Genomic DNA, 10,025 nt, shown 5'->3' on the forward strand with positions numbered 1-10,025 from the left:
GGGTGACCCGAGGGAGAGGCGTGGCTTTTACTTAGCCGCCACACGGTGAAGTAAATTTTTACTTCCTTACGACAGATAAGGGATCGGCTAGGTGCTGATTAGAGGAGTAAAATTAAAACTTTCAACTCCTATAACCGGTTATAAGGGATCGGTTAGAAATGCAGGAGGCATCAGCATCGCTCGCTAACTCTCCTTTCCGTCGCGCCAGGATTCCACCACGCGCGCCCATTTGTGTTAACGCGAGCGCTATTTCTCGCTTTAAGCGAGATTATCTCGAAAAATAGAGTAAAAATTGTTGCTCACGCGAGGAGTCGATCCTGGGATCTTCATGTTTCTTCGACACGCGCTAGCCACTACGCCAGCTTCGGCTTTGGGTTCAATAAGTGGGGTGCAACATACTAGAAAAAATGAACTAGTTTACACACAGGTTCATTCTTTTTTTCCTGTTTTTACTGCTTTTTTATTTTTCAGTTTTCTACTCCAATTTTTTGGTTTTCTTTTCTCTTCTCTATTTTTTCTTTGGCTTTCTTTTTCTCCTCCTTTTTTTCCTTTTCTTTTTTCTTATGTTTGTTTTCGTTTTTATTCAACATTTTTGTATATGTCGAAATAAATGATCAACATTTTTTTATACACGTTCAACATTGTCCGAATGCTTATTCAACATTTTTAAAATATTTTTTTGACATTTCAATACTATTCAACATTTCTCAAATACTCGTTCAATATTTTTCAAATACTCGTTCAACATTTTTAATACTTATTCAACAATTTTTAAATACTTGTTCAACATTTTTGTTAATACTTATTCAACATTTTCAAATACTTGTTCAACATTTTTCAAATTCTCATACAACAATTTTTAGTAGTTATTTGACATTTTTCAAATACTTTTTTAACATTTTTAATACTTATTCAAAAATTTCAAATACTTGTTCAACATTTTTCAAATACTTGTGCAACATTTTTTAATACTTATTCAACATTTTTATATACTTGTTCAACATTTTTCAATTTTTTTCTTGAAGAGTGCTTTGTGTATAGATATGCAGAATATTTTAGAGTATACAGAAAAATACAAAAATATAGCAAATAACAAGAACAGAAAACTGGAAAAAAAACAAAAAAGGGGCCCATCTGGGCTCCCCGGACTCAAGACGTCGCCCTGTGATCGCTTAAAGCCAGACATACGGGCAACCCTGTGTTAACCAGCCAGGTGTTAATATTTTTGTCTATATACAAAGTTTACAAAGTTTAACTTTGAACAGAGCTAATATACGGAGTAGATAAAAAACGGAGGAAGTATGTTGATTCAGTACAATTTTGTACGAAATCAGCGACAGTTAATCAGGATTGGAGGGAGTAGCATTTGGAGAACTGAATTGATTTATCCGTCTACAGTAAAATAAGAGCGAGGAGCTAGCCGAAAAGCCCTCTCTGTGTGCTAGTGGTAAATTTGTTTTCCCACTTTGTCCACACCTCACAGCTGGACACAGCACTCTCCATTTCTCCTGTTCGGCACCAATCGGCAGCCAACACGAGGCCAGAGCCACCCCAAAACCCCCGCAGCAAACTCAGCGAGGATCCCCACCCCTACCTAAGCCCTAGACCCCTCACCGGCGACCATGCCCGCCGCCGCCGCCGCCGCCTCCGGGACGGCCGTGGCTTCCTACACCGACTACATCCCCGACTCCGTCAAGAGCTTCGTCTCCGACCTCTACCGCTCCATCCGCGGCGGCGACGTGGTCGGGACCGACAAGCTGTACGAGGGCGACTTCCACCGCCTCTCCGCCCGCGTCTACCGCGACGCGCCCTGGCCGCCCGCCAAGGCCGTCGCGACCTACTGCGACGACGACCACGTCTTCCTCCTCCTCTACAGCGAGCTCACGTCCCGCGACGCCCACGCGCGCCTCCCAGGCCTCACCCTCACGCGCCGCGCCGACTCCTGGGACACCTACTGCTCCCTCTTCACCGTCGTCCTCCAGAACGCCCTCACCATGCAGCTGCCCAACCAGTGGCTCTGGGACATGGTCGATGGGTTCGTGTCCCAGTTCCAGACATTCTGCCAGTACCGCACCAAACTCGAGGACAAGACCGAGGAGGAGATCAGCCTACTCAAGCGGTTCGACCAGGTCCGCGCTTACTTATGTCCATTTACTTGTGGGCTTAGAACGAATTGTGGATTGTGGTTCGTGCATGGTAAATAAATGGTATCCTTTGGCGAATTTCAGTTTCTCCTGGCAGTATAGTTTACTGAATGGTACTAGGTTCGTTATTCTCGATGTTTCAGTTAGATTGTGATATTTAGGATGCTGTGGAGCTGGTTCGTGCCTAGAACCGGATATTAATGCCAGTCTCAATTTTATTCAGGAGTTACACTTGAGGTGTCAGATGTGGCTTGTGCTGTGGCAGTTTACTGCATTGCATTGTGTCCCAGTATTATTCGTGAGTTATGTATGTGGATTGTGGTGGCAGAGTTGGTTTTTGCTTGTTAATGGTAGTCACTAGTTCAGTGGATAGTACATACTACTTTGATTACTTATGTGGCGCCTGCACATTGTTTGTTCAATTGTACTCTCAGTTGGTTAAGCTAGTTTTCATGAGTTATTCATAAGTGTTCTGCACAGGTGGTTCTTGCTTTTGATATTGAGTTGTGACTTGTGAGGGGATTCCTTACAATATGTCTATCAGTCATACTTGGTTGGGTGTTTCTAAGGTTACGTCTAGCTTGAATTTTGATGGGTTTTTTTGGTGGTAGTGTTTCCTAACTAATAGTCTTCTTTACAGGCATGGAGTGTGTATGGGGTTTTCAATTACTTGAAGGCACTGGTGGAGAATTCGATGATCAGAGAGGTCCTGGAGAGGGAGGAGCGGCTTGAGCAGTTCACGATGATGAATGGGTATGAGCACAAGCAGGGTGGGAGCAACGTGTTGAAGATGCTGGGGTACTACAGCATGATTGGGCTGCTGAGGGTGCATTGCCTGATAGGGGATTACCATACTGGGCTGAGGTGCTTGTTGCCTATAGATATTGGCCAGCAGGGTGTCTACACCACTGTGACTGGGAGCTACATTTCCACTATCTACTACTATGGTTTTGCCAACTTCATGATGCGCAGGTGTGTAATACACTAGCTTGAGCATTTTCACCATATATATTTATATTGCATTCTACTAAGACCGAAGTGCACTTATTTTTTATTATGGGATATGATAATTGTAGCCCCTCCACTTTGTACAAATAATGACTGATTGTGTTGTTTCCCCATATGTGACAATTCCATAGGCGGTCCTATTGTTGTGTACTTTAAGCTTGGAGTGAGTTAGCAAAAATGTATAATTGTAGTTTAACATCATGTTGTCTTATGGGTAAAGCCTTTGCTGCAGTTTTTCCTTTTGTGCGTACCGTGTTTACGCTAGTCTATGGTAATTGATTGCCAGTAAATTATTCTTGTTTCCCATGCTCAACTCAAAGTGCTTGATTTTCGTGGGTTTCTGATGAGTAATATTATTACCTGATAAAGTATTCGTGTTTTCTGTGCTTACTCCAAAGTGCTTGGCTATCATTGTTCTTCTAATGAGTGATATCATGCGATCAATAATTTGGAGCATGCTTTTCAGTTGTACAAAGATGAGAATATGTTGCTATGTGGCGTGCAAGTGGCACATGCTATTAGTTGCACTTCAGCATCTTGATATTGTCCAAGCTGGAACTGCTTTTAACTGATTCACCATGTTTCTGGGCTGATCTAGGTATGCTGACGTGATACATCAATTCAACAAAATTCTGCTGTATATCCTGAAGTATAAGCAATACCATGAGAAGTCTCCGCAGTATGACTTTGTACTGAAGAAGAATGAGCAGATGCATGCACTATTGGCAATCTGCCTCTCATTGTGCCCACAGAACAATCTAATAGCTGAAGATGTTAGCACTGAGCTGAAGGGTAAGTATGGTACTGAAATGGAAGAGATGCTTAGAGGTGATGGTGAGGCACATTATGATGAACTCTTTTCCGTTGCCTGCCCCAAGTTCATTGCTGCATGGCCTCCAGTTTTAAAAGAGCCATTTACAAACTACAACCAGGTATTATCTAAAGCTAATATAGCAACGGTATTCTTCTTTTGTATATATATTTTGTTGTATCCCAGATTGGGTTAGGTACCATGGCGTTTCTAGGCTGGGAACATACAGTGTATCTTTGCTTGTTTATCATCTCCAGGAAGCTGCTAGTTCCATTTTTACTGCATCAGTATATGTTTGCACAACCTTTGTCATTGAAAGGCCAAAGTGATTTAGTAACAGAAGTTTCTATATAAGTACCATGGATTAGAAAAACGAATATAAACCCAGTAAAAATTCTCAGCTGTATTAATCAGTTCACGGTTATATACTTAAGGAGATAAATAGAAACATAAATTGGGCACATATATAGATGAAGTTACACTATTGTAGCCTGTGAACATCTGTTATGAACTTTTTTGTACAACGGAATGTTTTATGTTAATGTATATGTACTGATTCGACCTTAGTACTAAATTCTGACCAGGCAGTTTTTCAGTTTCAACACTATTTTCTGGTTTCTGGCATGGCGCATGTACTCATGGCTTATGAAATTATAGAGAAGTTGCTTCAATTGTATTTCTTTGGCTCAGTGGTTTATGGAATTATAGAGAAGTTGCTTTCTTTGTTTTAGTTTGCAATTTCACTTCTGTTAACAAAACAAGCTCTAAATTGCTTACTGTCCAGGATGTATATCGTCTTCAGTTGAAGCTGTTTCTTGATGAAGTGAAGCAACAGCTATTTCTTGGGGATATCAGAAGCTTTCTAAAAGTGTTTTCAGTGATAACCATTGGCAGACTTGCGCAGCACATGAGATTGGATGAGAACGCTCTAAGGTCTGTATAGTTACTTTTTTATGTTTTACTGATTATGTTAAGAGTTTTTAGGGATTCTAACTTGTATATGGACAGGGCAATCCTTCTGGCGTACACCCGCAAAACTCATGCCGTTGACAATTACGGAAAGATCACATCCAGTGCAGACTTTGACTTCTATATTGATGAGGTAGCACAATTGTTGTGTACCAACTATGACCTTTTTTTGCCTTCTTATGGACTACCTGTATTCCTTTTTGTTTGTGCATTCACAGACAGAGCCTTTTGTTTAATATTTTTATCAACCTGCTTGGCGAAAAGGAATGCTTATTTTGCTAGCTTCGGAAGTATCATCTCCATGCTTGATCTTGATCTGTTGAATTTCTTACGTTTTATGCTTTTAGATTCAGTATATAGGCTTGAAATTGAGCGTATTTTGCATTTAAGCATAAGAATTGTATGATCTTAAACCGAACAATTAGTGCAAAATTGTGTGCATGCCTAAATGGGTTGTTTCTCATGTCTCCAATCGGTTTTATCTACACGAGGACAGCACTCTGGCTGTGTCCGTTTTTTTTTGGGAACCTTTGTTTTGTCTGCTGTTGAAACGATCGTTGCAATGCAAGCATGATTCATCATCAGTATATTATTACTGCAAGTCTGCACGTGACTGACTACTCCATGTGATTTGTTAAATCCATTTGGTTAATGCAGGAAACAATTCATGCTACTGAATCCAAGTCAAGCAAGCACCACCATGATTACTTTTTGACGCATATTTCGAAGGTATCCTAAGATCTGTAGCCTTTCTTTCCTCTGTCGATAGTCTACATTGCGTTTCCTTGGACACTTCCTGTGTTCCTTTTGTTTGGTGCTTAGCCCTAGAATAGCTGTCTCTGTGATATCCATATAATCTAACTATCTTTATCATCATCTCCAACAGCTTGAGGAAGTGATGGGCGAGTTGAGTGAGGTACAGCTAGCTGAGCCTGCAATTTCCCCGGGTGAAGAAGCTTGCATGCTTCCTTCTTACGACGGGGCGCACTGGCACTGCTGATGGTTAATGCAAAAGATTTTGTTGCCGTATTGAGCGATCCTTTTTGTCTCCTGTGAACGAAATCCTCGCCAACTAGAAGGTTACGACTTCATTAACGATGCTAACTCTTTCAGCCATGTATCGGAATGGCAAGTTCTGCTCATGAACACTGTTTCTGGGCTGTAGAATCTACACATCCAAATGGTTATGATGATGCCAGTGTCTCCGTGTCACAACTGTCACGTTGGAATGGTTGTGATGTTGATCGAAAAACGTCTAAATGGCGGTGATGTAAATCTAAAGAATGGTTTCAGTGCATGGTTTATATGGCGTTGTCGCCTATGGATGTGGTGTGTTTTTCTCTATTCCATTGATATCTTTCTTTTGGACGCCCTGTTCTAGCGTGTACCGGCCGGGCGCAAATGTGCATCCGTGTCGAATACGAGAAGAGGAATAGGGCAGGTAGATCCGCCTTGGATCTCTTGATCGTCCATCGTATCAGTTTTTTTTCTTTTTTTTTCGAAAAGGAGGGTTTGCCCCAGCCTCTACATTTGAACGATGCATCCTATTCCTATCGTATCAGTTGGCTCCAGTTACTACTTACTAGAATATTTTTGAATTTTTTTTGAGGGTATAGCTTGCTTCTTTTTATCTTGTCCAGCCGTCGGCCATCGTTTTTGCATGCGCTAGTTTTTGGTGGGTGTGATGACTGTGATCTCAGTTTACATCTCCTGTTGCACGAGCAAGTTCGATAGCGGTACGGGGACTGTCCCTATTTTCCATTTGGTCTCGTACCCACGTGTTCTCATCTGTATAAATGCAAGTAAGAGTACGCCGCCCAAAGCATCACTCGAGGACATCGCAGTTACGCAAGACGGCAAGAAGAGCGGCCAAAGTTTCAGGCTCAATCTCGTCTTCCAGAACCAAATACTTGTGCCTTCGTAGCCTCGCAGAGGGAAGGCTGACAAACTCGCTCGATCGCCATCGACATTTGCTGGCCACGCTGTCAGCTAGTTCAGCGGCCAGCAGGGCCACCATCGAGCTTACTTTTTTTAGTTTTCGAAGGAAAACCATCGTGCTTACATGGGCCACGGACCCTGAGGCCTGTAGAGGCTTGACGTGACCTCGGCCCGATGCGAGCCGTACGTGCTACCGTGCTCAGGTTTACTTTAGTCCCATACCGCTAGAGCTGAACGGTCTCTCCCTAATTAAAGGAACCTGCGCTGGTGCTCGTATTGCCTCCTCGGAGGCACCTGCCTGACCCTAACCCAGTTTGTCTGTCTTTACCAAACCATAGGACTTAAAACACGACCTATTTTCATTGAAGTTCAGACATAATTTTACATAAAAATATTTTGACCATTTACTAAAAACTAAAAACAATAATGCTAAACCCCGTACGGGACAACCACCTCGTACGTGTGGCTGCCTTGCCGCACCGTCATCGTCGTCCCTCCAGCGGTGGAAGGGCGTCGGATGGCCACAACAACCTTGTCCGGTGGTTGCTCCTCCTCAGACCCGACAACCCTCGAGCCCAAGGGACCGCCACAACCGCCGCCTCTGAGGTAGTGGAGGCTGCGTCTCCGCACCTTTGTCATCGCGGGGGGCAACTCCTCCTTGACATGAGCCCATCAATGCGGACGTGCCGAATGTGTGGCGGCGGTGGCGCGGGCTCCTCCTTGACGCGTCGTTTGATATGGATGGCGTGGTTGTGGGGTGGGGCGGGGAGGGGGGGTTCCTCCTTGACCCGCCGAAGTGGGGCGCCGACTCCTGCTTCACGCGGTAGCGCGGTGCAGACGGTGGCTCCTCATTGACACGCGCCGGCGATGGTGGCGCCGGGCCCATCTGACGGAACGATCTCTCCTTTGATCTCCATCTGACGGCCGAATTCTTCGTCCGTCACAGTAGCCTCCGCGAGGAGGCGGTGTCGCTACTGCGGCATCTAGTCGTCCTCGTTGCTAGAGGAGATAACAATCTCCTCCTTATCGGAGGAGTCGGCTGTTGTGGATGCCGAGGGGCCCGGAGAGTGAGGGCGGCAGTGCCAAGATCCGCCTCGTGAAGAATTGCCACCGCCTCCGACTGCCGGCACGGAGAACCATGACTTCGGCATCGGCACTGGAGTTGGAGAGGCTCTGATAGGAGGGTGGGCTCGGAGAGGACGAAGTGCGGATGTGCATCACTGGCGGACGGCTTAAATAGCCGTGGCAAGCCGATGCGAAGGGCCGGTCAGCCCGCTTCAATACGGCGCAGCGGCCGGATTTAATTCTCGGGATGCAGCGTCCGCATCGAAGCGTGAGCCTAAGAGGCCGCGTCCGCTAGTGTCGCCCTCATGTCTGGTCACATCATGCGGCATCAATGCCTACCGCTCCATGCTTTGGGCCGACATGAATGCAGTGCCTCAAGTGGTGCGAGTGTTCGACGAAAAAACCCGGGAAAGGCGTGTGAGATTTTTGGGTGCGCCACGGTCGTTAGAAGCGGGCACGGCGGCGGTCCGGGTGCCTGCAAAGCCCCCCTTCCCCCTGTTTGTCTCAGGTTTATGGGAAAAAGTGCGTCCGGACCGATCGATGGATCGATGCAGCCCCGTCTTGGATGGCAAAACTTATTTGAACGGTTGTAGGCGGTTTAAAGGTCCGCGATGGAGATGCCACTCCCTCCATTTCTATATATAAGCCCTTTTAGAGATTTTAATATGAGCTACATACGGATGTATATAGACATATTTTAGAATGTAAATTCATTCATTTTTTATCTATATTGAAATCTTTGAAAGGTCTTATATTTATTTAGAAACGGAGGGAGTATATAGTATTTCCGTATCAAATGGCGAACTGAAGCCGACATTAACCAACAAGGTATGGCAGGAAAAAAAGGTCGGCAAACTTTGGCTGGTGCGTGGAGAGCGAGCACCTCCTTATTCGTACTACATACAACTATGTGTGTTAAGCAGCAGACGCCTCGAGGCAGACCCACTGGACAAGAAAGATCTTTTCGCAGTTGATGTTGGGATTGAAGCCCAGGAAATCCTCCTGGGCCAGACCGGCGCCGTCCGCGATGGAGGAGCAGGTGTCGCCCGTCTGCACCGCGTTCACCTTGTTGCACGCCAGCGCCAGCACCGCCTTCACCGCATACCCTGCGAAACGCATGCACATTTGGCCGCTGCTACACATGCAGATCAACTGGAGGATGCTGATCGGTTGACATGACGTACCTCGGCTAACGCTGTGGCGTTGCACCTGCACGGTGATCCTGCCGTCGGCGAGGGTGACTGCCACGAGCAGGGACGTGATCAGGAGAGCGGCGACTCCGTGGTTGGCCATTGCAGCTGCAGATGCTGTCGACGCGAAGGAAGGTTTGAACTTTAGTTATTAGGCTCTGCTTGCGGTGGTGATGATGGGGAGAGTGTCACATTCCTAGTTTTGGTATGACCTAGGCTAGCTTTCATGTTGCATCATGTTTAAATTTCATTGAAATTTGAAATGGGGATCTGTGAAACCCTTAGAATCATTTCTGAAAATGACCCAAGTAAAAGTTGCTCTAAAAAGGTCCAAGAAAAATGTTCATGTTGCTCTTTGAAAATATTGGTCAGAGGTAAAATTCAAACCAACATTTTTAGAAGCTCATAAGTATTTATTTTAGACATTTAAAATTAATGCAGTAATTATTTGCTTTGAATATATATTGTTATATACATAAAATATTGTCCAAAAATTATGCCAGTAATTGAGGAGCTCAGGAATAATACCACTAGCCCATGCAAAAATTGGCATAAGTAAATAAAATGATTTAGTATTTTTACTAAATCAAAACAAATGTCAGAAAAATAGAAAAGAAAAACAAAAGGGAAATACTTACCTGGACCTTACCTGCAGCCTGGCAGCCCAGTGGCCCATCAGGCCGGCCCAGCTGACTGGTGCTGCCAGTCGTCCTCCTCCTCGAGCCAGAAGGACGAGCACGCGCGCGCGCCCGAGAGCGCCACGCCACCAGGGCATCTGCCTGTGTCCCCAGGCCAGCTCGACACCGTGGCCGACCTCCTTGGTGCCGTCCCGATCGCTCTGACTCCCCCTCACTCTCCCCGTGTCCATCCCCCTCCTCTGATCTCTCTGCGCAGCACCAC

General features: G+C 45.3%; 2 protein-coding genes across 3 annotated transcripts; one reads left to right on the forward strand and one right to left on the reverse strand.

Moving 5' to 3' along the window:
- Positions 1-1,493: 1,493 nt before the first annotated feature.
- LOC125543163 (uncharacterized) lies at positions 1,494-6,257 on the forward strand. The gene is made up of 7 exons (XM_048706416.2): positions 1,494-2,129; positions 2,785-3,116; positions 3,751-4,084; positions 4,748-4,896; positions 4,972-5,065; positions 5,590-5,661; positions 5,819-6,257. Exons 1-7 carry the CDS (start codon positions 1,623-1,625, stop codon positions 5,930-5,932), a joined length of 1,602 nt encoding a protein of 533 aa, XP_048562373.2. The 5' UTR covers positions 1,494-1,622; the 3' UTR covers positions 5,933-6,257.
- Positions 6,258-8,850: 2,593 nt separating this feature from the next.
- Positions 8,851-9,228, reverse strand: LOC147980472 (uncharacterized). 2 transcript variants are annotated; one of them, XM_087516888.1, is made up of 2 exons: positions 9,145-9,228; positions 8,851-9,027 (listed from the first exon to the last, which is right to left on the reverse strand). In XM_087516888.1, exons 1-2 carry the CDS (start codon positions 9,226-9,228, stop codon positions 8,851-8,853), a joined length of 261 nt encoding a protein of 86 aa, XP_087373014.1. The 2 variants fall into 2 exon arrangements, with proteins under 2 accessions (XP_087373014.1, XP_087373013.1); XM_087516887.1 differs by having other exon boundaries at positions 8,851-9,041; positions 9,120-9,228.
- Between the last annotated feature and the right edge of the window lie 797 nt (positions 9,229-10,025).

This window comes from Triticum urartu, chromosome 3A, assembly GCF_056163025.1.
Source record: "Triticum urartu cultivar PI428250 chromosome 3A, HENAU_Tu73, whole genome shotgun sequence".
Taxonomy (NCBI): domain Eukaryota; kingdom Viridiplantae; phylum Streptophyta; class Magnoliopsida; order Poales; family Poaceae; genus Triticum; species Triticum urartu.

Excerpts from the sequence above, each read along its gene's own strand:
- LOC125543163 (XM_048706416.2), top strand. The coding sequence starts at position 1,623 with ATGCCCGCCGCCGCCGCCGCCGCCTCCGGGACGGCCGTGGCTTCCTAC. Across the intron at positions 3,117-3,750 it reads GCCAACTTCATGATGCGCAG|GTATGCTGACGTGATACATC; the intron begins GTGTGTAATACA and ends GGGCTGATCTAG. Across the intron at positions 5,662-5,818 it reads TTTTGACGCATATTTCGAAG|CTTGAGGAAGTGATGGGCGA; the intron begins GTATCCTAAGAT and ends CATCTCCAACAG.
- LOC147980472 (XM_087516887.1), bottom strand. The coding sequence starts at position 9,228 with ATGGCCAACCACGGAGTCGCCGCTCTCCTGATCACGTCCCTGCTCGTG. Across the intron at positions 9,042-9,119 it reads ACGCCACAGCGTTAGCCGAG|GGTATGCGGTGAAGGCGGTG; the intron begins GTACGTCATGTC and ends TGCGTTTCGCAG.